Source organism: Ovis aries, chromosome 5 (genome assembly GCF_016772045.2).
Source record: "Ovis aries strain OAR_USU_Benz2616 breed Rambouillet chromosome 5, ARS-UI_Ramb_v3.0, whole genome shotgun sequence".
NCBI lineage: Eukaryota > Metazoa > Chordata > Mammalia > Artiodactyla > Bovidae > Ovis > Ovis aries.
In genome coordinates, this window is record NC_056058.1 from 16,298,776 (window position 1) to 16,324,882 (window position 26,107).

Sequence of the window (26,107 nt, forward strand, 5' to 3'; positions counted from 1 at the left end):
CCCCTTGTGGAGTCCTAAACTCTGAGAGGTCAACCATGCCTTCACTGCTTTCCCCTCACCGTCTGCCCTTGACCCACAAGACCAGCTGTCCTTTGGCTCCCCTGTAGTATTACCATACTCCCTGGATTAATCTACAGGCAAGATCTGTTTCACGGAGTGTTTTATTGAGCCACGTATAAAAAGAACAATAGCTGGAATGTGTGTCTAACTGTAAAGAAAATAGCTTGAATTTTCTTTCTTTACTGTACTTCCTGTAAAGCCCAGCCTAGGAGGGACATCACGTGGGGCACTGGGGGTACTTCTACAAGTGCCTGAGCGTGGGGGTGGGGACACTCCTGCCCGTGGGGTCGGAGGGACCAGGGCAAGCCAGCCTGTGTCGCCAGGTCTGCCAAGCCAAAAGCCCAAGGAGCAGCAGCGCAGCGTGCTTCGCCCGGCAGTGTTACAGGCCCCGCAGCCAAAGGCGCTCTCACAGACAGGTGAGTCACGGCCCCGAGCCAGGCTTGCACAGGAGGGTGCAATCACTGTCCCTCCTGCGGTGCCAAGGCTCCCAAGAGCCAGGGCCCACCCCGGGTGCGCAGCTCAGCCCTGTGCATCTCCAAGCCTGGAGGAGTGACCTGATTAGAGGTAGTCTCACCTCACTCCCCAAGCTCGAGATGTAGCTCCTAAGCCATGTTTCTGTTATATCCGCATACCAGGTGTGCTTTGCAGTTGATCTGTAATTTTTTAATCACGATGGGCTTTTCTTCTTAATCTTTCCCTGCAATTTAAGAACTCCTCATCGGGAACAGTGCTACAGCCCACCTGGGAGAAGCAGTTGGTATTTATGAAGAGTTTTAATTACATGGAAAATTGTTTGATCTAACGCTGAACAAAGCCAGATTTGAAGTTGTACAAGTCACATAGTTGCAACTACTTAAAAGGGAAAAGTGAAATGTTAGTCACTCAGTTGTGTCTGACTCTTACGACCCCATGGACTGTAGCCCGCCAGGCTCCTTTGTCTGTGAGATTCTCTAACCAAGAATACTAGAGTGGGTTGCCATGCCCTCTTCCAGGGGGTGTTCCCGACCCAGGGATCAAACCCACGTGTCCTGCATTGCAGGTAGATTCTTTAACGTCTGAGCCACCAGGGAGAGGAGTGCATAGAAAAAACACTTTATTAGTAAAACTAGTTTTATAAAATTTATAACTATTCCCCAAATACGTTCTCTTTTTTGTTTCTTATTAGTAGTACGTCTAAATAAACTGAAAATTCATAGGGTTCTTTGTAGAATTAACAATAATAGAGTCTCAGTTTTGTGAGGTTTTCGTTTGGTATTTGGGTTTTTCTAACCTAAGAATTTGTGATTTTCAGTATTGACTCCATATCATTTTTCTTTAAGCATGGTTATCTTTTCAATTTTCTCGCTGTATTCCATAGCATGTGGGATCTGAGTTCCCCAACTGGGAATCAAACCCGGGCCCCCAACAATGGAAGAACAGGGTCCTAACCACTGGACCCCCAAGGAAGGCCCAGATCCTGTCCTTTGAGAAAGAGTCCACTGTTGGGCCCCAGTGGTAGGAAGGGGCAGTAGAGGTGGTCCGACCTCTGAGACGCCCTCCGTCTTTTTTTCCCACAGTCCCGAGCAGTGGCACCAACGGGGTCAGCATCCCAGCAGACTGCACAGGGGCAGCAACATCAGCCTTGCCTGACAACCCAGCCCGGAGAAGTCCATCTGATGAGGCGCCAGCACTTGAGGTCTGTCCTCAGTGGGGCAGGGAGTGCGCCACATGCGAGGCCTCTCGGGATACAGCTGAGCTCGTGGGCTGTGGGCCACTTTGGGCCGTGTCCGAGCTGGCCTGTTCTCAGGCTGCCTGATTTGCCCGGAGGGATCCTTGGGTAACCACAGCTGACTGGCCAAGTCACCAGGCTGCCAGGACCCCATGCTTGGTTCTGAGAGAAATGGGCCACGAGCAGGGCTGTGCCACTGAGGGGGTCTGCGTCTCTCCACGGAGAGCTATCTCCTCACCCTCGCACGGACAAGCAGCTCCTAGGGATTTGTACACGCGCTCTGCTTCTGGTGGCAGAAGTGTGCCTGGGAGTTGGCTCAGAAATCGTTCTTTAGAAGAGAAGACGAGCTGTGGGATTCTATAGGCCAGATGTGTTTTCCTATAGCATTTCACAGCAGCTGGAAAATACGGGACATTTAACGAAGAGCCTGCATTTGTGGTTGGCAAGTCAGACCTGAAACCCGAGCTGCAGTCACACATAACCCGAGGGTCCATGTGCAGAGACCGCTTGCACCCGTGTGTTTATTTCCACGCCATCCATCTGGGCAGATACAATGCTGCCTGGGCTTCTCCACCTCCCCGCCCACGCTCCCCACCCCCACCGGATGTTGAGGCTCAAATGGGGAAAATGAACATGTGCAATTCAGTCTTCATACGTCCCTGAGCCCCCCACCCTCCAACCACAGTCGGCAGAATTGGAAGAGGAATCGTTCCCACAGCCTACAGCTTCTCAGAAACTGGTGGCCGGGTCTCCAGGGCAGTGAGCTTGAGGAAGACCCAGAAGTGACCCCAGCCCACCCATCCTACTCCCCACCATCCTTCACCAGCATCCCCAGTGACAAGGGCACTGCCCAGAGCTTGCCCCATCCTAGGTGGTCTCCCCAGCACCCCCCACCCAAGGGCCTGCACCACAGGATTCATGCTGAGTAGATGTAGAGACGTGAGACAGCTCGTCTCGCTTCCTAGGGGTGGGGTGTTCCTGCTTCTCAGCTATCCTGTTTGCTTGTTTTAACCAGGAGAAGTCCCAGAGAAAGGAGTCTAGCAATGCTTCCGAGGAGGAGAACTGTGAGAAGAAAGAGCAGGGGACCCAGCAGGCATTCGTGTTTGGGCAGAACTTGAGGGACAGAGTGAAGGTAGGTGGTTGGAGAGCCCGGTGAGCTGGGGACTAGTGAAGCAACCTGCCTGTGCCTCCCCCAGCTTCATTTTCCCAGAGATGGGGAGCAGGGCCGTGTCCAGGGTGATACCCTGCTGCGCTGCTGGCTGCGTACCACCCCCACCCCAAATTGTGGAGCTCGGCAGGGCTCCCAGCAGCCAGCCCCCTCATGCTCCAGGAACAAGGTCAGGGAGGTGACTGAGCCCTGACAGCTGATGTTTTTACGGCAAAGGAACGAGCAGATGTTAGTGTCTGATGCTTTCAGCGTCTCCAGAGACTCTTATCCTTACTGAAGAGTTCTCAGCACTGGCAGTGTTTAGACTGGATCCTTCTTACTTGCGGGAGGCGTGTCCTGGGCACTGAGGGTGTTCCCCAGCCCCGCCCTCTGGATGCCTGTCCCTGCCAGTGGTGACCGCAGGAAGCGTTCCTGCGAGTGCTGACCCCGGGGGCTTCATCACCCCCAGTGAAAGCTGCCGCCATTTGTTTTCAGGTAGGACAGCTGGGACGATGCTTTGTTCTCTCCCTAGAAGGCAGCAGGCTCTGCCCTTCCTGGCTGCCCCCAGCTGTGTTGGTCTGCTCTTGGGAGCTTTGAGTCGGGGGTAGGGAGCTTGTGGCCATGGCAGGGGCTCTCTTTTGGGGACCCCGCTCTCTGGCCCTCTGGGAGACCTGTCCCAGCCCTGGATGCAGAAGGTCCGTCTGCACCATGTGCATCAGCTCATCAGGCAGGAGCTTCTGGAGGCTGGGTCTGGGGACAGCAGTCATTGTCACAACTGGAGGGTAGGTGCACTGATGCTGAGTAGGTGGAGGCCAGAGCCGCTGACCAACACACTGCAGTGCCCAGGATGCCCCCTCCCCACTCAGGGACCCAGCTAGGTGCGGGGTCAGTGGTGTGGAGAGTGGGGAGCCCTGAAGTGAGGAGACGAGAGTCTGGGGTGCAGGGAAGGTGTCCAGCCGCACTAGTTGCTTCCTTCTTTGGTGCCCGCTGTCCAACAGAAGCACGGATGCCCCCAGAGACACAAGTAGGTGTTGATGCTGCACAGCTTTCGGCAAAATAACGAGTCCCTTGGCAGCCGCTCCCTTTCCGGAGCAGGAAGGAGGAAAAGAGGGACCTGGGCCTTCAGGTCGAGTCTTCCATGCTGCCTTGAGATTGGGGTGGGGCAGCGTCTCATGGAGGCCCCTGGGTCTCAGAGCCACATCCTGGCTTCTGCATGGAGAATGACTTGAAGGTGTGGTTTCTTAACCCCTCTGAGCCTCTGCTTCCTCTCTCAGAACACAGTCGCTAACACCCACCTCACAGTGTTCCCAGGAGAATTGTACTGGAGAATGTGTTTAACCAGGGCAGCACGACAGTTGGCATAAAAGAAGCCTCAAGAAATGAGGCTTCTGTTTATGATGAACCCTTTAATATATGAAATTTGTACATGATCTGTAATCTCTTGGTGCAGAAGCATTGGTGGAAAATGCTAACAGGTTGCCAGCCCGAGTGTTTTTTTAAACGGAGGAGAAAAGGCTTCCTAGCATGGACTGTTTTTACATCTTAACTGTAACCCCCAGAACGCATGCATGTAGATGGAGCTGTGTGTCGGCACAGGGTCTGTGCAGATGGGCTGAGCTGCTGAGGCCCTGAACATGCCGTCCCCTGAACAGTGTTTTCCCTCATTTCCCAGTTGATCAATGAGAACACTGAAGTGGCAGACATGGAGAACGCCGGACACCCCAGTTCAGAGACGCCAGCTGCGACCAACTACTTCCTTCAGTATATCAGCTCCAGGTGTGTACCTCAGGCTGGGGCCTAGCCTTGCTCGGGGAAGCCTCTGCCTCAGGGGGACCCACAGTCACCCACTGTCCCTGGACCAGCCTAGTCCTTCCTTGGGAGGGTGGGGGGCCCAGGCAGCCAAACTCCAGTCACCTCCAGCCCTCCTTCCCTACTTGGTCGGGGGGTGGGGGGCACTGCAGTGGACAGCTGAGGTAGGACTGCAGTCCCGCGGGGTTGTCCAGCCCATCCTGGAAGTGGCCTCTGTCACCAGGTGCTGGATCCGGGCTCCCTGTTGGCGCTGCTGGCAGGGGCATTCACCCACAGCCTGGCTGCTGGGGTGTCTGGGGAGGAAGGCACACCCTGCCTGGGAGTTGGGCCAGCAGGGCAGGCACCATTCAGACGCCAGCCTCCAAGAGGCCTGGCGGGATCAGTGACCTGCTGTTCGGCAGCCTGGCCCCCAGTTAGTGGAGCACATCAGTTGTTTTAAGACATGTTTTATGCACCTCAGTGTTTCCCACATTGGGAGGCGCGTGCAGCCTATGATGTCTTAACCTGGATGAAGTTTGACAGCCGTGGCAGTGGCCATTTGCCGAGCGCTCCCTGAGGGCCGTCCTTTGTCACCCACCTGCAGCCTGGTAGGAGGTGTCACCTCCTTGGTGTGGGGCCGGGGGAGGGGCCCAGAGAGCTGCACCACGTCTCAGAGGCATGTTTTCAGGGAATGGGCAGATGGCCCCTGCACTCAGCCTCTCTGTGATGGTGCCCTCCTCCGGGGGCTGGAGAGATGGGCGTCCGGTGTGTCTCACAGTGACTAAGCAGTTGGTGCCAGGCAACTGGAGCCAAAGGTTCCTGTTTGCCTCCCAGTGGGGCCCAACCCAGAGCCTGTGGGGTCCTGTCCCTGGCGAGGCAGACCGGCCCACTTGGCCTTGCGGGGCCTCGGCTGCTTTCTGCTCCAGCCGTGCGTGTTGTGTGTGCAGGCTTGCACACCGCTGGCCTTGTGTCCCTGACGCCCCACACTCACTCAGAGTGCATCTCCTCTGCAGCTTAGAGAATGCAACCAACAGTGCCGACGCCGCCAGCAGCAAATTCGTGTTTGGCCAGAACATGAGTGAGCGCGTGCTGGTGAGTGACCCCGTGGAGATGATCCTTGGGGCCCAGAGACTTCCAGAGCCACCCGCAGGTCACAGGGGCACATGGGGTGTGCCTGCTGTGACATTAGAGTGCTTTCTTTTGCCGAGTAAGAGAAAGAAGACCCAACTCAGACTCAGCCTAAACAGCGTGCGGGGCCAGGAGGGACAGACCTGGCGGCCCAGGGAGGCTCTGCGGGGGCCTGGGTTGCCCTTCCTGTCATTGCTCATCTCAGGGCAAGTGGGGCAGCTGGCGGCCAGAGCCCTCAGCTGTGTGCTGCTGGAACCACCACAAGCCACCTCTGACGCCAGGGGAGGGTGGCCCCACCCCGACTGTGAGGCCACAGCACGGAGTGGGTGGTGGGGGTGTCACCCTCGGACAGGCCCCCGCAGTGTCCCCTGCACCCATAGCACATACCTCGGGTCGTCTTCTGGCCCAGGATGGGCTTCTAGAATTGTTACCTGCTTCCTTATTTTTTCCTTTTATTCCCCCAACCACACATTCCCACCCTCGTTGTATCCATTTGTGAGGGTGGCTCAGGTGCTGGTGGGGGCTCACCTGACTCCGGGCACCTTGGTCTCTGTGTTGATTATGCTGAGGAACTCCCTGCTGCTTTTCTTGAGTATCAGTAGTGTTCTTTTTCAATTACAACGAAGTAGTCAAAGAATTGCCTCACAGACCAAGGTGACCAGGTGGCCCGTGGTCAGTTAGTGGCCCCCGCCTCCTGGTGATGCCAGAGAGGTTCCAGAGGCAGTTCACGTACAACGTCCAGGGCAGGCCTATGTCTAGGGTGTTGTCCGAGGATGCTCAGCGAGTGCTGAGTGGAAAGGGGCTGGGGCTGGGCAGCTCCCCAGGCTCCCAAGAGGGAAGCTGGCTGAGAGAAACCCTCTGCCCAGAAGAGAACATGCCGAGAGCCACCTCCCAGCAGAGGGGCCTCCTGTCTGCAGTGGTCAGCCCACTGGGACCACCTCCCCACGTACCCACCTTCTTCTGTATACCTTCACTCCCCACAGAGCCCACCCAAGTTAAATGAACTCAGCTCAGATGCCAACAGAGAAAACACAGCAGCAGAGTCCGGATCCGAGTCCTCGTCCCAGGAGGCCACCCCTGAGAAAGGTAGGCCTTGGTCCTGTCCCAGGAGGGTGGCCGGGGACACTGTGAACTGCAGCCATGAGTGCGGGCATCCAGTTAGCAGAAAGGGGCTTGGCCAGCTCAGGACAGCCAGGCCCAGGCGTTGCCTGGTGACCCAGAATGGGGTGAGGTGTCTGTCCCCGACCGAGGCGGCTGAGGGGGTACTCTTCAGCACCCTCAGAGGTCTCGCTATCTTCTGTTCTCCCTGGAGCTAGGAGAGTGGGAACCGGAGCTGTGCTGGCCGCTCCTGGCAGAGTCACAGGGTGCGTTAGCAGGGTCCCCTGTGGGCCAAGGTGTGGCTCCCAGAGGCACTGGCCCCCTTGGGGTGTCCCATGCGGTACACCGTCCCCCCAGCCAAGTCAATAGTCAGTGGCATTGAGCTAATCACTTTGCAGAGTCCCTGGCTGAGTCAGCAGCCGCCTACACCAAGGCGACGGCGCGGAAGTGCCTGCTAGAGAAGGTGGAGGTCATCACCGGGGAGGAGGCCGAGAGCAACGTGCTGCAGGTGAGTGCCCACCTGCTTGTGCCGCACGGTCTGTCTCAAGACAAATTACAGACCTGAAACAGACACTTCTTCCTGCCGCCCGCTTAGCAGCTCTGACTGTCTCGTCCCAGTGTGCTGTGTCCTCCTCTTAGCCCAGACTTCACGGCCCTCCTGCCACGTCCCCACGGTCCTCCCTTTCTGGGGAGGCAGGTCAGGGCGGTAGGGCTCCATCTGCCCTTCATCCTTCCACACGTACCCGAATGTGTGTCTGTAAACCACATACATGTGACTTTGGGGAGTTTTCTGTGGTACTGCTGTATCCCTACTCACAGGTTCATTTTACTACCAAGAGATGTTGACTTAACAAAGATCTACGGACTTCTTTCTGTAAAGGGTCACTTATGGTCTCTGTTGCACTTTTTTAAACATAAAACAGCTTTGTTGAGATACAGTGCACATGCTATGAAATTCACCTTTTTTAAAGTGTACAGTTCAGTGATTTTTAGCACATTCAGAAAGTTGTACAAATGTCATCACTGCTTTAGAACATTTTTGCCCCAGAAAGAAGCCTTATGCCCATTGCCCTTCAGCAGTGATTTCTCCATCCCCCTCTCCGCCAGCCCCTGGCGACCACGAATCCTCTCTCTCTCTCTGGATGTGCCTGTTCTGGGCATTTCATGTCAGCAGACTCATGCTGTGTTGTCTCTGGGGTCTGGTCTCTCTCACTGAGCAGCATGTTCTCAGGGTTCGTCCCTGTTGGAACATGTGTCAGAGCCTCGTTCTTCATGACTGAGTGACTGTCCACTGTACAGATGGACCACGTTTGCTCATCCCATCTCCTGTTGGTGGACACCTGCTTTGTTTGCACTTTGGGGGAATTAATGATACCCCATGAACACTCGCAGAGAAGGCAATGGCACCCCACTCCAGTACTCCTGCCTGGAAAATCCCATGGGTGGAGGGGCCTGGCAGGCTGCAGTCCATGGGGTCGCTAAGAGTCGGACACGACTGAGCGACTTCACTTTCACTTTTCACTTTCCTGCATTGGAGAAGGAAATGGCAACCCACTCCAGTGTTCTTGCCTGGAGAATCCCAGGGACGGGGGAGCCTGGTGGGCTGCCGTCTATGGGGTCGCACAGAGTCGGACACGACTGAAGCGACTCAGCAGCAGCAGCAGCAGCGTGAACACTCGTGTACAGGTTTCTCAGTGCACCCCTGCTTCACTCTTCTTGGGCAGATGCTTACAAGTGGGATTTCTGGGCTGTGTGATAAGTCCGTGTTTAACGCTTTAAAGGACAGTTTTCCACAGCGGCTGCACCAGTTGCCATTTCCATCGGCGAGGTGTGAGGGTTCTACTTTCTCCACATCCTCCAGCACCTGTTTCCATCTGTCCTTTGGTTACAGCCATCCTAGTGAGTGTGAAGTGGTGTCACATTGTGGATTTTTTATCTTTTTATTTACTTGGTTATGTCTGGTCTTAGCTGCCCTATAACATGTAGGATCTTAGTTCCCCGAGCAGGGGTGAACCTGTGTCCCCTGTACTGGAAGACAGATTCTTAACCGTAGGACCACCAGAGAAGTCCCCCACATTGTGGTTTTGATTTGCATTTCCATAGTGATTTTTTTTAATACCCTTCTGTTTGTTGAACCTGGTGGTTCATGCACGTTTGCCTTGTGTTGCAGATCCAATGTAAGCTGTTTGTCTTTGACAAGACCTCGCAGTCGTGGGTGGAGAGAGGCCGGGGGCTGCTCAGACTCAACGACATGGCGTCAACTGACGACGGGACGTTGCAGTCCCGACTAGGTGAGCTGTGGCCGGGTTCCCGTGAGGGGCCTGGGGGATTCGGGCCCCCGACGTGTGTCCATGGCCAGCCCTCAACCTGAGGGACCCATCCCACCCAGCCCAGAGGCTCCCACTGCCAGTCCTTCTCTGATTCTCTTTCTGACTCTGAAAATAGATAAAAGGATTCAGCAGTTTTTGAACTTATTTTTCGATAATAAAAGTGCCAGTTGTTTTATGGTGGGAAAACAAAGAAATCAAACATCAGCTAAAATCTCTCTATGAAAAAGGGAAATCCCTGCTGAGAACATTTGGGTAGATCCATTCCTGCTCTGTGGCCCTTTTTTAAGGAAGTGGGGCGATTCTGTCTTACCCTCTTACCCTCACTCTCTTTAGTGAACATGTTCCTGTGTTGTTCCATTTGCCTTAAAACATGACTTAAAAAGTTCTTGAAAAACTTCCACATTAATATTCCACTGACTGAATATATTTTAGCCATTTCCCTTTTGATGGACGTTTGGGTTCCTAATTTTTCTTGACTCATAAAGAATGTTTCCGGTACTATTTTTTACATGAATTTTATTCCTGAAAGTATGATTGTTACAAAAAGTATGTATGTGAGTATGTTTGCATATGTGTGAGACATGTGTACTCATCTTTTTTTTTTTTGTAAGTTATCCTCCCAAATTAAAAGTTGTCATCCGACTTTTATAGAAATGTTGATCCCTGGCCCAGGTGTAGCTCACACTGTGTCCTTTCAACAGTGTTCTGTGTGCTTGGGCTCAGAACTGGAACAGAGATGGAAATGGCCCTCCTGTTCGGGCACAGGTCTTTGCACCCCTGCCCGTAGACATCCCTTTGTTTCTTTTCCAGTTTTTCTAATGGAAACGTGCAAGCAGGGGGCAGAGAGGGCACAGGATTTCAAGACCCCAGGTCGTGGCTTATCCCCTGGTCATCAGGCTGTGGTCAGCTTCCTTGCAGCCATGCCCTCCCCTCCTCATTGAGGTCCTTTCTGGCCATGCTCTCCTTTCACCCCACACGGCCTTTGACCCTTGGCACAGACAGACCTTCCTTCAGAACTCACCTTGGGGGGTGGGGTGGGGGCACCTGGATTGGGGTGACCACATCTAACCTGCTCCAGGTTTTCAAGGTTGGGGCTTAGACAGGAGGGTAGGCCGGGTCAGGTCAAGCAGGATGACATTGGCCTCGGGCTGGCTGTGGGTGGAACTCAGGTCTCACCTGCGTTTCCGAGGGAAGGGTCTGTCCCAGGTTCTCTCCACCGAGTGCTGCCCTCAGCCATCTCCTGAGGGATGCGCTGAGCAGCAGTCAGCCCCAGCATTTCCTCCTAGTGTTCAGCTCCTCCTCATGGGGCGGGAGCTTGACCTTGGCTTGTGGGTGACGACGGTCAAGGGGTGTCAGCTTCATGTGGCATGTCCCCAGTGTGCAGCCCACCCTCATGCCGCATGCCCCCTACTGCCCCCTAACTAGCCCCTTTCCCAGGAAGCCCGTCCAGGCACCACTTCCACCCACTGCACTCACCTCAGTGGCAGGGGTGCCAGGGCTGCTGCTCTGCAGACGGGCGGGTGGGAGGCTGTCGTGGGATTTCTCCCTGGGATGTTGACTTTCCTGCAGGTGTGTCTGTTTTCCTGGGGTAGGGGGCGGGGGCGGGCAGGACTGACGTCCTCACTGGTTGCAGTGATGCGGACCCAGGGCAGCCTGCGACTGATCCTCAACACCAAGCTGTGGGCCCAAATGCAGATGGACAAGGCCAGCGAGAAGAGCATCCGCATCACGGCCATGGACACTGAGGACCAGGGCGTGAAGGTCTTCCTGATCTCGGTGAGCAGCCCCGGTAGAGGCCAGGCGGCTGCCAGGCACAAGCGGGCAGCTCCACGTCCAACACTGGGCGCCCTGCACGGGGGCCTGGCCAGGGAGAGCAGGAGGCCTCCAGGGTCGGGAGGGCAAGACCTGCACCCACAGGAGCTTCTGTTTGCTGCCCCCAGGGTTTGTTGAGGAGGGAGGTCAGGCACCCCACTCCGAGTCCTGGCCTGGGGGCTTCATTGACTGAGGAGGGGTCTCCCCGAGAGGCCTAGTCACCTGGCCCTCCCCTCTGCCCCCAGGCCAGCTCCAAGGACACAGGCCAGCTGTATGCGGCCCTGCACCACCGCATCCTGGCCCTGCGTAGCCGCGTGGAGCAGGAACAGGAGGCCAAGGCACCAGCCCCTGAGCCTGGGACCGCCCCATCCAACGAGGATGACAGTGATGACGACGATGTGCTGACCCCGTCGGGGGCCCCCACAGGCGGTGAGTCGGATGTCCCAGGGCGGCCCGGGCTGGGGCTGTGTCCCAGGCAGGGACTTGACAGCAAGGCCACTGCTTCCCACAGGCGCCGGCGATGAAGGCGATGGGCAGACGGCTGGGAGCACATAGCGCCAGGAGCCAGCCGCCGCGAGCCTGCTGCTTTGTCCGTCTGTCTGCCCACCCGCCCCTCCCCCGGCAGCATCGAGGCACGGGGCTCGGGAACCACACTCCCCGCTGGGTTGGCCACAGTCTGGATCCGCACGTCCCGTTCAGAAGCAGACTCGGGAACTGCCTGAATGTGGTTTGGGACACGAACCTCATCATATTGATGAGCAAAACGAAAAAGAACATTTCTTCCCTCCCCACCTTGAATTGAAATGGCACATTAAGACTTGTCACGGCTTCTCACTGGGACTGGGACACCTCGTTTCTTCACCCCGACCTCCCTGTGTCGCCGGCTTCCCCTGCCGCCTGCCCAGGCCGCCAGGCCGTTTCACAGTGTAACACTGGGCCTGCTGGACCGTCTGTTACCACCATCTTTACCTCCCGCCCCCACGTTCTGACTTGGGGGTTTTATTTTTAGATCTTTTCTCCCCCCAAGGCTTTGTGTTGGTTTCCTAGGTTGAAGGAGGCACTTCTGTGTGTGGAGCAGGCGTGGCTGCGTTGTGGGCTGCACCCTGGTTCCCCCTGTGACCCCGGCCCCCATGGTGGGGGCACTCAGGACTGCTCGAGAGCCAGCCCCATGGGTTCCCCACCTGGGATTCCTCCAGGCCAAGTCGTGGGGTGTGGACAGATTGGGCCCTGGGCCTGGAGAGCTTGTCTAGAAAAGGGTCACTGGATGTGGGGTCGGGGGGCTCCATCCTCCTGTCTGTGCCCGTGACGAGGGTCACCCAGCCTTGGGTACCCAGGTGCAAGCCTGCTTCCTGCTCTTGGCCACTCTTCCCTCACCAGGCCCTGGACGTCTCTGCCCCCCCAGGACTGTCGAGGGCTGGGGGCCTCTGAGAGCGCAACCCTGGTGGGGCCTTCGAGGAGGGGCCAGCAAGCAGAGCGGTTTCAGACAGCAGGCAGAACCCGTGCTCTCAGCACACACAGGAGCGCGCCCTCTGCTTGCCCACCCCGGAGTGTGGCCAAGAGCAACTGGGCACTGCCTCCCCCACATCGGGGCTCACAGAGGAGGCTCCAGGGGTTCACAGGAAACCTCCCGCCCGCCCTGACAGGGCGAGGAGGGGGCCGTCTGAGCCACGCCACCTGCACCCCGGGGTGGCCCTGCAGCCGTGCCTGAGCCATGGGACATCACCAAAGGCCCCCCCAGCAGATCCGGTCACACTTCTCTGCTTTAAGCCTTAGTCAACTAGTGACAAGTAAAAACCAGATAATGCCCACGTGTTTTGGAACATTTATGTAAGATTGTCATATGAAATGTATTTGGGAACTACATTAAAACTTTTAACTAAAACGCTGGCCTCCTGCATGCCCCAGGGGCCTCAGGAAGCCGGACAACCTGACCAGGAAGCAGCCTGGCCTGCCCGCAGGGTGGTGGCCTCTGCCCCACACTGCAGACCTGGGCAGGTGACCCAGAATGGCTGCCTTCCGAGACTCGCAGCGGCTGGCTTCACGCAAGAGCTGTCCGCTTCCCCACCAGGTGCGGCCTGGCTTCCCGGGGACCCACAGGGATGGGTAGGGGTGCTGGCAGGCAGGGTTCACTGAGCAGGGATGGGAAGAGGTTTGGGGTTAGCACGATGTGGGCAAGGGGCCTTTCCTCCTGGGGTCCTGAGCCAGTGACCCGTTAGGGGAACTGGTGGCCAAGCAGTACACCCGGAGACCTGGTCCAGCCGGTTCTGTGGCCTCGGACCTGCCACACTCCTCCCCACCCCCACCCCAGGGCTGCTCAGCTCCAAGCCCAGATGAGAGCGGTCCTGGCTCCAGGGTGCCGGCTGCATGAGGGTGCGCAGCTCACAGCCGCCAGGCGCTGGTCATCATGGCCACAAACTCCTCATCTGTATCCATGGAGGCGCTCACACCACTGTAGTAGTCCTGGAACTCAGCCAGCGTGACCTGGGGGCAGACAGGCTGTTGGAGGGGTTCCGGAGGTGTGGACAAGGGACCGGGGTATGCAGGCACCCACCTGCCCATCCTTCTCAGAGGAGTCGAAGTTGTCCAGGAAGTGGCGGAGCACCTGCTCTTCAGTCCACTCCCCGCTTCGCACCTTTGGGTGAGTGCGGCCGCTGTATACCCCCCGGAGATCGTCCACAGTCACCACGCCATCACCACTGCGGTCCAGCTTGGCGAACGCAGCTGCAACTACCGCCTCCCGGGCCTGGGACATGGGGGGCTGGGGAGGGTGTGGTGGTGACCGGGGGGTAGGAAGCACAGAGGCTCCCCTTGGCCTCCACAGCACCCCAATGGGATGAAGGGACACTGTTGCACCCCCCAGCTCACCCGCAGCGCTCGCAGGAACTCCTCCAGGTCCAACGTCCCGCTGCCATCACGGTCCCAGCGCCTGCACACACCCTCCATCTCAGCTGCGTCCAGCACCAGCCCCAGCTCAGCCAAGCCCCGCTGGAGCTCCCCCACATCCAGGGAGCGGCTCCCATCCCGGTCCAGGCGGCGAAAAAATCTGGGGGGCAGGGGTATGGGGTTCGAAAAGATCCGTGGGACTGGGGGTCGGGGAGATGTGAAAGGAAAGCTCACCTGGCCACACCCTGGATGCCCGAGGCCCCTCGGGACAGGCACTGGGCTCGGAGCTTCTCCATGGTGGTGTCCACAGCATCCATGCTGGCTCCGGGCTCTCTGGGTGGCTGGACGGGCTAGAGATCTGGGAGGAGGGGCTCCTGCTCAGCCACCAGGCTACGGACTGGCCGCCTTGATTTGTCCTGGAGTCCGGGTGGCCGCTCTGCCTGCCTCCTGCCCGTTGTGCCCAGCGCTGGCAGTGCGTCCTGCCAGGCAGGGCTGTTGCTAGGGAACAGCCCTGGAGACCAGGAGGGGCCCCGCTGTAACTCTCCCTATGCCAGGGCCCTGTGGCCACAAGCACAGCCCTGCGGGGCGTGGAGAAGGCCAAGGAGGGCAGGCCGGCGCTGTTGCTGTCAGCATTGCCCGACCACCGTCCGCCTGCTCTCTCCCAGCCCTGGGAGAGAGCCAGACCCAGGCTAGGAGGAGGGTGGGGGGAGTGCGGGAGGGGCGCTGCAGTCCCAGCCCTGCCAGGGACCAGTGTCCCAGATGAGGGGAGGCCAGGCCCAATTCCTATGCGACCCCTCCCCTCTCTGGGCTTCACCAACCCCCAACCCCTTTCCACAGGGCTGCAGCTGAAGCTGCTGAGGAATTCAAGTTTAAAGACTCGAGATGGCCCAGGCCCACATCCAACAGGAGCTGCTCAGACGAGCGCTGGCTGAGCTGAGACGCAGCCAGTCGTGTAAACATTAATGTTGAGTTGGACGAAGCAATTCTCAGTAGTTAATTACGGCCAGTTGTGGTACTTTTGTCAACATGGGCCTTTTGGGGGTTGGTTTCCGGTTCTCAGACATCGCTTGGTGGCCTTGCTCATGACAAGCCGCTTATCTGGCCAGAGAAGGACCCCTGGCCCCCTGACTTCCATAATCCAAGAGGAACCAAGACCACCGGCAGAGAAGGCCTGCCATCAGACTGGACATCTGGCCAACTGAGCCTCATATCAGCAGGCTAAGATCGAAGATGATAATGGATTTTACAGGACTTAAAATACAGGCCCCTGTTTGGGGAACCCCTGCCCACCCACAGAGACCCAGAGATCATCAGAGGCTTTTCAAAGCTTGGGAGTTGCACTCAGCACAATGGTATTGTCCGAAGTTGCTGCTCCCAACTGAAGCCAAGCTGTGGATCACAAGCAACCTGTCACTGTGATTCACGCCACAGCGGATGCAACACCATCGACTGTTAGGAGAAACTGCAGTGACATTCTGCTGCAGAAGTTCTCGTGACTTGCTGCATGCAGTCCAGCATTCTCTGTGTAGGCACAAAGAAATAGCTCCATCGTGTGCTTTTGTGAGGATTATAAACATCAGGGGGTTTTCTATAAAGAAATGTAAAACGTAATCACAATTATTGTAGCTCTGTTTGGGCATCTCCGCATCTCTGAGAGAATCAGAATCTCAACAATAAAAAATTGGGGGGACTTCCCTGGTTGGTCCAGTGGTTAAGAGTCTGCCTTCCAGTGCAGGGGACACAGGTTCAGTCCCTAGTTGGGGAACTAAGATCCCACATACTATGGGGCAACTAAGCTTCTGTGTCACCACAAAGAACCCATGTGCCACAACTAAGCTGACACAGCCAAATAAATGGTTGTGTTTTATTTTAATTAACTTTACTTAAAAAAAATTGGAAGTGGCAAGGGCCCTCCAAACCCAGAGGCCCTTTCACTTTACTTCTCTGAGCCTCACTTTGCATAGCTATAAAATGGGGCAATGCCTGTGTGCATAGGTGGCTTAAGAGACAGAGCTGTATATGTGGAGTGCTTGGCACAAGCTCCCACCCGGTGGGGCCCCACCCTGGACTCAGGAGCAGCACAACAGCCACCTCTCCAGTAGGAAGAAAGGAGGAGGGACCAGTGGTGCCATGAAGTCATTTGGTTTATTCTTGAGCGTAGACAGGCCCTAGCCTGCCTTCCCCTTGTACAAACAGCACCCCCCTTATTCGTCCAGAGGAGAAAACTGGGCCATTGTTACACACTGAGGGGGTCACTGTGTGATGCCAGGCGGCACCCTCTGCAGGGCGGAGGACAGATGCTGAGCTTTCCGGGCTGAAAGGGGCTGTGCCCCGCAGTGGTTCCTGGGGTGGGGATTCCCTGAGTCAGGAGGCAGGAAACGGCTGCCATAGTCCCAGGCCAGGCACTTGGGCTGGGCAGAGAAAGGGACATTGCTCCCTGTTCTGATAAAAAAAGCAAAGTGCCTCAAATGTCTCTGGCCAACAAGGGCAGCATACAAATAAGGAGTGAAAAAATAGATTCTCAGAGGATTAGAAAAAGGAGCCAGCTGGTGCTACGAAAGGAAAGCTGCCAGGGGCCTCATCAGATGTGCTGGATCCCAGGGTGTGCCAGGCACGGGAGACAGAAAACAAAAACCTGCCCTCATGGAGCTTCCACTCCAATGGTTAAAAAGTTACATAAAGGAAGTAAAATGGGGCAATGAGCGGGGGTGGAATGGGGAACAATGACTTCTGATAAGACAGTCATGGAAGCCCTCTCAGAAGAGGTGACGTTTGAGCAAAGACCTGAGTGAGCAGGAGCCAGGCATGTGGCATCTGGGGGAAGAGCATTCTAGGCAGAGGAAACAGCCAGTGTAAAGACCCCAAGGCAGGATGCTATGAAGAGAAGGTTACGGGATGCCTGAGTTTGCCTGGGCTGTGAAGCCTGGTTGCCAGCATCTCGGCACAACCCACCTGCACACTCCTTCCTGGGTTGAGAGGAGGATAGAATTGGGGGAAAAAATATCTAAGTATAACCAATGCAAAATGGCCTGAGGCTTGAGGTTCACAATTCTGGGCTGAGATGAAGAATAAGGCTTTAGGATGAAGAGTACTTCTGGAGGAACAAAAACCGGGGCAGGAAAAGAGGGAGAAAAGAGGGAGAGACTCAAATTACGTGGCACTTGATGCCATCCACCTCCACCAGAAAAAGAGAGGTCTCTAACTCAGATGTTTCAAGGGCCAGACATCCGGCCTTGAGAGATAAGGGGGTGAATGGAAACTTGCCCTTGCTAAAGAGGGTGTCCTGGACTCAGATCCAGGCAGGTACAGCCCAGCCCAAAGCCAGAAATCCAGATTCGTGTGTAAGCACAACCAGTTCTCCAACAAGGGTGATTGATTCAAAGTTTTGCTTTTTAAAAGAAAAAAAGAAAGAAAACCTGGCTGATTTCATCTGCATTTGGCCTGCAGGCCACCCATATGAAACCTATGCCTTTTTAACAGGTTCTGACGCTGAGGATTATGGCTCTTCCAAGGGGTCCTCTCTGGAATATGTTAACCCTGAGGATACCCAGGCAGTAGAAGTCCCCACTGGAGTCCTCTTTCTCCATTCCGGAACCTGCTCTCTGGGACTCACACAGTGGTCCCAAACACTGCGGGCTCGAGCTGGTCGCTGTCCTCTTCCTCCCCAGTACTGTTGGCAAGGGGTGAGCTGGGCCTACCAGGGAGTGAGTCACTGGCCGTTAGGGGCCCCAGGCGCTCGGCCTCCGCCAGGGTGGCCAGCAGCCCAGCCAGGGGCGGCCTGCGGCGGCAGAGATCCTGCAGCAGCTCAGCCCGGGGCTGCAACTGCCCGATGAGCTTGTCCCTCTGGCGCACGGCAGCCTGCAGACTCTGAACAGCAGCCTCGGAGGTCAGCAGCTGCTCCTGGAGGGCGGCAATCTCACTGGCAGGAAGGCAAGACGGAATCGTTATGGTACCCGGCCACCAGAGGTTCTCTTCCCCCTGCTCCCAACCTTCATCCCCAGATTCATAGATTGAATCCCTACGCAGTGATAGTATTTGGAGAAGGGGGCCTTGAGAGGTAAGGAAAGTTTACATGATGTAATGAAGGGTTTCCTTTTAAGAAGAGATACCAGAGCTTGCTCTGTGTGTGTGTGTGTGCTTTGTGAGGACAAAGTGAGAAGATGACTGTTGGCAAGCCCTGAAGAGGACGCTCACCAGAACTGAATCATTGCCTTGATTTTGAACTTCCCAGCCTCCAGAACTGTGAGGACTCATTTGATGTTGTTTAAGACACCAGTCTGTGGTATTCTATAATGGCAACCTCAGCAGACTAACACACTCCCTCATTCACCCCCTATCAGTTCCCTTGTCCCCTCCATCTCTTCCTATTTGCTGTTCAGCTTAGATGCCCCCTCCTCCAAGAAGCCTTCCCTCCGGGCCCTCCTAGAGCCGTGTTGCCCTCCATCATACACAAGAATACTGTGAGCAGGTTGAATACTGGAGTGGGTTGCCACTTCCCTCCCCAGCCATCATACACACACATCCCAGTCACCCTGTGTTGTAACTGCCCAACAGTGTGCTTGAGGGCAGGGCTGTACAGGTCTTACTGATGTGTCCTAATGACCAGCACAGGGCCTGGCGCATGGCAGGTTGCTCAGTAAAGATAGAGTAACAAGTCCAACCAGCTCTGAATTTTTTCCCACCGGGTCCTCAGAAACACTTACTTCCCTGGGCGCTGGTCTCATCCCTCTGAATCCTCAGCTAGAAAGACTCTTCAAAACTGCCGCTATAATCCCATCCTCCCAAGAACCTGCCATGGCTCCAATACCTACATCAGGCTGCTGGTGGTCCCTGTACCACTCAGGACCAGCCTGTTTTGCCTAGTGGTAAAATGGACCCTGTTAAGTTAGATAGCCACACCCAGGTGACATCTCTCAACTTTTATCTAGTGACGATTCAAGTATTTTTGTGTTTGTTTTTCCAGTCCCACCAGTAGTCCAGCTCCACGTGAATGCCCACGTCTCCCCTACCAGTATTCCCTTCCTATCTCAGATCTGCCTCTGCCCAACTCCTCCGAGAAGTCCACCTGCCGGGTCCCAAGATTCACCGGTCTTTGGCGCGTCCCAGCTCGTCTAAAGCGGCACTCAGTTGCTGGTCGTGGCGCGCCAGGCGCTCGGCCTGGGCGCGCACCGTGCACTCGGCTGCCTCCAGCCGCGCCTCCAGTTCCGCCGCGCGCCGGTGAACGGCAGCCAGGTGTGCGTTAGCCTCGCGGATTTGCAGGGGCGGCGGCGCTGACATGGCCCCTGCAGAGTACCAGGCCTGGCCACGCCCACGGGCGGCCCGGAACCGGCCCTGGACACGCCCCCTGAGGGCCACACCTCCGAGGGTCCGTTCAAGACTTCGGCGTGATTGGCCGGGTTCACCGCTAGGCTCCGCCCTCCAGGGCTGGGTCTAGTACTCAAACCCTGACGCCCTCACTGGTTCCGGCAACTGGAAACTCCTCCCCTGAGCCCCGACTAACTCCAAGATTGGCCAAGGTCTTAACAAACCAGGTTGGCCTTGTCCTCCGGTGGCCAGCTCAGGCTCTGGCAATAGGATTGGTCATTCTCTCGAGGCAGGCCCCGCCCTCCTCAGAATCTAACGCGTCAAGTTGGTCGGGCCCCACAAGTCTGACCACGCCCCTGGAACCCGTTACGCTTCTCTCATTGGCCGTTCACGCCCCTTAGGCAATTGTACAGCTCTTGATTGGTCCAGTCCCGTTCAGGTTACGTTTGGGATTCTGGACCCACACCCAGTGGATGGTCATTCTTCATCCCGCCCAGGGGTTGGACTACAAACCAGGCACAGACCCCGTCCTGATAAGAATCCAAGCACTGGGAGTGGACACTTTCTCGTTAAGCCCCTGAGCCTGAGTCATTGGAAGGACTGACGCCGAAGCTGAAGCTCCAATATTTGGCTACCTGATGCGAAGAACCGACTCATTGGAAAAGACCCTGATGCTGGGAAAGAGAGAGGGCAGGAGAAGAAGGGGGCGACAGAGGACATGAATCTGAACAAACTCCGGGAGATAGTGGAGGACAGGGTAGCCTGGCGTGCTACAGTCCATGGGGTGGCAAAAAGTCGGACACAAGTTAGCTACTGAACAGTAATTCTGTGCCTGACCACGCCCCCAAATAGTAGCACGCCGTTAACTAGGCTTAAGACTGGCCATCGGGCGTGACCACGCCTCCCCACAGATACTGGCACTGGGAGTGGCCACATCCCTCCGTGTTCCCGCCCCATAATGACGTCTCGCTCCAGTACAGTCTGGTTCCGCGGTCTCCTCTCTGCATGTGGATAGGCTTAGTACCTTTGATAGTACCGCCCCTAGTTAGGTCCTACCTCTCGGGGTCACACTATTCTTGACCCAGGATCTTCTGACCTAAAATAACGACAACTGCCTTCACTGATCCTGGTCAGTTTCCCCCTTCAGAAATCGGCCAGTGGTGCACATGCTCTTCCTTTACTCCCATCCCAACTCCAGGACTTGAGCGCAACCCGTGTTCACCTAGGAGGCCCTCAATAAAGTTGCTCACTTGTTGCTGTCCCGCCCCCGCGAGAGGCTGCGCGCGCCGCCCAGGAAGTCTCGCGAGAGTCAGCGGCGTCCGTCCTTGGCTGCAGGAGCCGCCGGGTGGTAAAGTGCAGGACTAGGGCTGTGCTGTCATGGCTAAGACGCTTCTCCACCAGTACTGGGACATCCCCGAAGGCACCGAGTGCCACCGCAAGACCTACGCCGCCACCAGTATCGGTGGTGCCTCTGGTGAGCACCGGCCGGGTCCCCAGGGTGTAGGGCGCAGGGAGGCCGTCAGATCCCCTCGGGGACTGCCCGAGGGCGTCCTGGAGGGGCTGCGGACCTCGCGGGGTGGCAGTAGTCGTCGTCGGGGTATGTGGGGTGGCCTTGGGACGCCGGGGGCTCTCTTACTAGATAGACTGTGTGGGGTTGTCGGACTAACGCAGAGGGCGCAGAGAGATCATAGGGTCCGAGAGGGTCCCATGAGGGCTGAGAATCTCGCGGAGTGGGTACGTGGTCTTCGTTGGAGTGTCTGAGCCTGCCATGGGGACCTCTGGTGTGAGGTAGACGTTGCGGGGAGAGGCGGGGGAGCTAGCAGGGTTCCTGGGCCCTGGAAGGTTGTGGTATCTGTGACAAGCTGATCACTGGGGTAGTCAAAATTCCTGGGTGCTGGGTGTTTGTGGCGTCTGCTTGAATGGAGTCTGGAGGAGCTTGTTGGAGGGTGTTTGAGAGGTTGCAGGTGGAAACTTTTGACAGAGGCATTATGTCTTGTGGTCATGGAGAGACTCGGATTTGGGGGGCTGTCACTGATTTCCAGGAGCCCTGCAAGGGGGCTTGTGGGTCTTCAAGGGCGTTGCTGTGTGCCTGTGACACTCATTTTGCCACCCGAATTGCCTCACCAGCCAACTCCACTCAACACTCAGGACCTAACTACACATGCCCCTCTGTCCTCCCACACCTCCTCCCTTCTTCCATCCCTGCCTCCCCTCAGCACTCTACAGCGAGAATTCACACTTGAGTTCTGTGGGATGGTGAGCCCCTTTGAGGGCAGGGGGCCAGACTCTAACCCAGCACAGAGCACACAGTAACTGAATGATGGAATGAGCAAGGGAAGGAAGGCGAGGTAGTAACTAGGAATGAATGAATGACTTTACGAATGAATGAATGAAGGTGCACAGTAACAGTGAGTGAATGAATGTGAGAATGAGTGAATGACTGTGCATTCATTCATTCATGTGAAGTGTCTGGAACTCACTTCAGAAGACTGATGGGGAGCCAGGAGCTGGCAGAGGGGCTGAGGAGGGGTCTTTTGAGGGGGTGACAGGAACCTGTGGAAGGGGCCAAGTCAGTGGAGACCCTCGAGTGCTGAGGGGGTGGGTGGTGGTGGCTGTAGCATCTGAGGAGTTAAGTGGGCTGGGGGAGCTGGCTGGCATGTCATCTACTAAATGATTGTTGGGGGCGGGGCATGGACAGTCGTTGACTTTGGGATAATCCAGTGGCTTCCAGGCCATCCCTTCCCAATTAAAGGACTTCTGAGGGCTCATAAGATGCTGGGGTGTGTTCTATGCCCGGCATGGCCTGGCAACTGGGTGTCCCTCGGCCAGGGTCGCAGGCATGTGGTATGTATGTGTTAGTCATTTAGTCGTGTCTGACTCTTTGTGACCCCATGGACCATAGCCCACCAGGCTCCTCTGTCCATGGGATTCTCCAGGCAAGAATACTGGAGTGGATTGCCATTTCCTCCTCCAGGGGATCTTCCTGACCCAAGGATTGAACCCAGATCTCCTGCATTGCAGGCAGATTCTTTACTATCTGAGCTATAAGGAAAGCAGGCATGTGGGGGTAGGATCAATAAGGTTCTCCCCCAGGACTCACTGTGGTTTGGGGACTATCACTGAACCTTGTCTTTGGTTCCTCTTCAGAGAATCATCTAGAGATCATGCATCCCCAGGTCCCAGACAGGGTAGGGAGCTGCTCTGATTAAGTCTTTACAAGCTGGGGTGCAGGTTGGGCCCTCATATGAGAGAATAACTGAGGAAAGGGGCTTGCTGGGACAGTGCAGGCAGGGGGAGCCCCAGACTCCAGCCCACTCCCTCCTTCCCAGCCTTCAGCCTCTGAGGAGTGCGGGGACACTAGGGTTCAGCATGGGATGCGGAAGGACTGGACCTGGGCAGCTCCCAAGTGGGCACCTGGCATACGGGTGCCCTCTGTATATGCAGCTCCTCTCCCCTCATCCCTGGGTCTCGGCTTCCCCATCTGGGAAGTGGGTTGGCCATCTTGGCCCTCCTCGGAGTTGCTCCCAAGGTTACTGGCCCTGTCCGCTGTGACAGATCCCCCACAGCTCTTGTGAGCTGAACCTCAGCAGGGCTGGAGGGCTGCTGCTCAGCTGGGAAGGTCATGGTGGGGGAGTGCAGCACGCCAGCTGCTGGGTCTGCAGAAGCTGGGGACTTGGAGACTGGGCTGGGCCCACGTCCCTGGGGCATCGGTGAAGGTGGTTGGCCTTCAGATCCTCTGGTCTTCCAGGCTGCTCTGCCAGGTGGGTGGCATCAACGGAGTCTCTCTGCCTGTCTGAGGGCCCGCCCCCCACAACCCCCCGACAAAGCAACAAGAGGGAACTCAGCCCATCAGGCCCTGAGGAGGGAGAGGGCAGTGGGTGCCCTGTCACCTGGCAGGAGATGGTTCTGTTTTGTCTGGGACAGTTTGGCCCCAGGAGGTCTGTGCTAGCAGCTGGGCTTCACTGTGAGTCTGTCTGGAGAGGAGTGGTACAGGGTCAGCTGGAGGATGGGGAGCCTTGTAGTGGGCTGTTCTGGTGACAGGGAGCCAGCCAGGTCTGTGCATCCACCAAAGAGGGTCTGGCTGAGGAGGCTGACACATGGAGTGGGTCAGCATTGGCTCAGCATGCCCCAGGGTAGGACCTTGGGCCTGGCTGCCCACCAGGGCCCCTCACACGTAAAAACCAACATCAGGGGCAGGTCGTCTGGGGTAACGGTGGAGATGGAAGAGCTTACCAGAGTGGTGAGGCTGAGCCAGCCGGGGTGAGGGTCAGGTCTGAGAGTGGCGAGAAGAGGCGTCAGGAGCCCTGGGCCCTGCAGCAGGGACAGAGCTTTGCTGGAAGTGGGGAGGAGGGCTGGGTGCTGGTCTGGCCACGAAGGCCCTGGCTCATCCTCAGTGGGGGCCGTGTTCTGGGCTGGTGCCCGGTGGGATGGGCTGGACGAGGGGCTGGACGAGGGGCGGTGTGAGCCCAGGCCTTGGAGCAGGAGAGCCAGGCTAGATCCCAGCTCATCGACTGTGGGACCCCAGGTGAGCCCTGTAACAGCCGCTTCCTGGCCCACCCTGGCCCAGGCCACCTTGGTGGTTGCCATGGAAATGCAAGGAGCTGGCACTGTGGACTGGGGAGGGGCCTGCCCCCTTCAGGGCCCAGGGCTGACTTGCCTGGCCGCCTTTCTGTCCCTCTCTGTCTACAGGCCTCGTTGTCTCTGCCTACAGCGTTGCTCTCAAAACCCCAACCTCCTTCTTGGAGGGAGTGGCAAGGACGGGACGGTACACATTCACTGCAGGTGAGCAAGCCCGCATGATGTCTGGGCTTCTCCTCAGGGGCCCTTCCGGCACTGGTCTGGACCCCTGACTCAGACTGGGGCCCTTCCTGCCCCACCTGCCCCTACAGCCGCCATCGGAGCCATATTTGGCCTCACCTCCTGCATTAGCGCCCAGGTCCGCGAGAAGCCCGATGACCCTCTCAACTACCTCATCGGAGGCTGTGCCGGAGGCTTGACCCTGGGAGCGCGCAGTGAGTGAGCCCCGTGCCCCTGACCTCTGCCAACCTTCCTCCCTCTGCCCATCAGGGGTGGGTGTGCAGAACGTACATCTGGCAGGGGAGGGGGCAGCGTCCGCAAGAGGCTCCGTGCCTCTGAGTCTCAGCCACCAGCTGGTTTAGCTCTGCTCAGGCGCCTACTGCACGTCCACCTCGCTACACCCTCCTGCCCCCATGGCTCGGCATGGCCTGCATGGACTTGCTCCGCCCCTATCCTGCCCTCGCTGCCTTGCTCTCTCTGCTGCAGCTCCACGGCCTCCTCGCTGTTCCTCCAGCACCTCGAGGCCTTGGCATGGCTATGCCCTCTGCCAGAGCACCCTTCCCCCCAAGAAGTCACTGCCCCAGCCCGCTATGTACATCTGGGCCCCCGCCTGCCTTGCTTGTGTGTCTCTCCCTCTGCCGCGTCTTGTCAGAGAGCACAGGGTCACTGCCCGTCGGGGGAGCAGTCGGGGCTGGCTTGGAGCTGCTGGCACCCAGGGCCCCACAGGGAAGCGGCTGTCACCATCCCCACCTTCCAGACGGGGCCACTGAGGCCCCAAGGAGATGAGATGGCCTGAGGTCACCCACATGGAGAAGAGGATGTCTCCCCTGTGGGAGGCCGGGCCCCAGGCCAGCCTGGTACAGCAGAGCCGCCTGGAATAGGAAGCAGACACCGCTCTTCCCGCCTCCCATAGCCTGGCGGGTGGGGGCGGCCGGCCAGGGGAGAAATGGAGGCCACACGCAGATAAACACCCCAGCCCGCTGGCTGGAGTGTCTGTGGAAGGTTCTAGCCGGGAAGAGAGGGAGGGTGCCACGCCCTCCTGGCCTTTGCCGGAGACCTTGGCTAAGGTCCGGCTTTGACCTGCACCCCTGAGCCTGCAGCCGGGTATGTGAGTCTGGCGCTCAGCAGGCAGAACCCCCCTCCCAGGGCACCTCTCAGGCCGCAGGCATCTTGTGTTCTCCACTCCACAGACCACAGGGCAGACTCGGCCAGGACTGAGACCTGCCAGCGGCCTTCAGTCCCCCACGCCCCCACGCCTGGAAGCCTGGACTCCCGCCACCCACCTTCAAAGGCAGAGGCCCCGGGGCTCCGTCCCTAAGGAGCATGTGGTCCAGCCCTGGCCACCTGAGCTTGGAGGGAGGACCATCCTCGGGCGGTGCTCAGGGTGGGCGTAGGCGAGCCTCGCTCCCCGCATGCTGTCTGATGCCAGTCTTTCCACCCCTGCAGCCCGCAGCTATGGGATCGGAGCCGCTGCCTGTGCGTACATGGGCTTGACGGCTGCGCTGGTCAAGATGGGCCAGCTGGAGGGCTGGAAGGTGTTTGCAGAGCCCAAGGTGTGAGCCCTGTTGCCGCCTCCCAGGACCTCGGGCAGTTTGAAACTCGTGTAAAATAATAAATCCTGTGTGTATTTGTGTGCGTCTCTCCTCCTCTGTCGTTCTCCAGGGTGAAGCCCTGTCCAGGTGACAGAGGCTGGGGGACAGGCCAGGGCGGCTCAGGGCGGACGTGGGAGGGAGTGAGGAACCGGCAGGAGATAAGGCGTCTGGGTCTGTGCCCGAAGGGGTAGGCACGGCGCCAGCTGGGCCCCAGTGTGGGAGCAGGTGTCAGGCAGAGGTCGCCGGGCCTCAGCCAGTTCTCTGTGAATGGCCTTGGGGACTGACACTGGGGAGGTTGGGGGGGACTGGGCCCCGCAGCCCACAGCCCTTCCTGTGGCCCCCCTGCAGCTCACAGGCCAGCCCCTCTCTGGGCCTTCCCCCAAAGCCAACAGCATGTGGAAAACACGCCCAGGCCCCACGCACGGCCCATTTCCAAATTCCTGGGCACTGGAGCGGAGAG

The 26,107-nt window shown here is 57.5% G+C and overlaps 4 protein-coding genes across 8 annotated transcripts in view; 2 read left to right on the forward strand and 2 right to left on the reverse strand.

Moving 5' to 3' along the window:
- The window catches only part of RANBP3 (RAN binding protein 3), a 50,618-nt gene extending 37,665 nt beyond the window's left edge, over window positions 1–12,953 (forward strand). For all 4 annotated transcript variants that reach the window (XM_027969793.2, XM_027969794.2, XM_027969795.2 and 1 more), the window contains 11 exons: window positions 384–476; window positions 1,617–1,735; window positions 2,784–2,900; window positions 4,588–4,691; window positions 5,717–5,795; window positions 6,815–6,917; window positions 7,328–7,437; window positions 9,100–9,220; window positions 10,893–11,035; window positions 11,317–11,500; window positions 11,583–12,953. In XM_027969793.2, coding sequence (XP_027825594.1) covers window positions 384–476; window positions 1,617–1,735; window positions 2,784–2,900; window positions 4,588–4,691; window positions 5,717–5,795; window positions 6,815–6,917; window positions 7,328–7,437; window positions 9,100–9,220; window positions 10,893–11,035; window positions 11,317–11,500; window positions 11,583–11,626 — 1,217 coding nt within the window. In that variant the 3' untranslated portion in view covers window positions 11,627–12,953. The remainder of the gene's footprint in view (window positions 1–383; window positions 477–1,616; window positions 1,736–2,783; window positions 2,901–4,587; window positions 4,692–5,716; window positions 5,796–6,814; window positions 6,918–7,327; window positions 7,438–9,099; window positions 9,221–10,892; window positions 11,036–11,316; window positions 11,501–11,582) is intronic.
- Window positions 12,882–14,396, reverse strand: CAPS (calcyphosine). Of its 2 annotated transcripts, none has more exons than XM_027969799.3 (4): window positions 14,189–14,396; window positions 13,937–13,997; window positions 13,623–13,829; window positions 12,882–13,552 (listed from the first exon to the last, which is right to left on the reverse strand). In XM_027969799.3, exons 1-4 carry the CDS (start codon window positions 14,269–14,271, stop codon window positions 13,451–13,453), a joined length of 453 nt encoding a protein of 150 aa, XP_027825600.1. In that variant the 5' UTR covers window positions 14,272–14,396; the 3' UTR covers window positions 12,882–13,450. The 2 variants fall into 2 exon arrangements, with proteins under 2 accessions (XP_027825600.1, XP_027825599.1); XM_027969798.3 differs by having other exon boundaries at window positions 13,937–14,114.
- A 1,684-nt stretch (window positions 14,397–16,080) lies between these two features.
- On the reverse strand, window positions 16,081–19,260 carry VMAC (vimentin type intermediate filament associated coiled-coil protein). The gene is made up of 2 exons (XM_027969800.3): window positions 19,041–19,260; window positions 16,081–17,873 (listed from the first exon to the last, which is right to left on the reverse strand). Exons 1-2 carry the CDS (start codon window positions 19,229–19,231, stop codon window positions 17,564–17,566), a joined length of 501 nt encoding a protein of 166 aa, XP_027825601.1. The 5' UTR covers window positions 19,232–19,260; the 3' UTR covers window positions 16,081–17,563.
- Window positions 19,261–20,562: 1,302 nt separating this feature from the next.
- NDUFA11 (NADH:ubiquinone oxidoreductase subunit A11) lies at window positions 20,563–25,686 on the forward strand. Its single transcript, XM_004008583.5, has 4 exons — window positions 20,563–20,732; window positions 23,948–24,040; window positions 24,148–24,270; window positions 25,502–25,686. Exons 1-4 carry the CDS (start codon window positions 20,636–20,638, stop codon window positions 25,612–25,614), a joined length of 426 nt encoding a protein of 141 aa, XP_004008632.1. The 5' UTR covers window positions 20,563–20,635; the 3' UTR covers window positions 25,615–25,686.
- The last annotated feature ends 421 nt before the right edge of the window (window positions 25,687–26,107 follow it).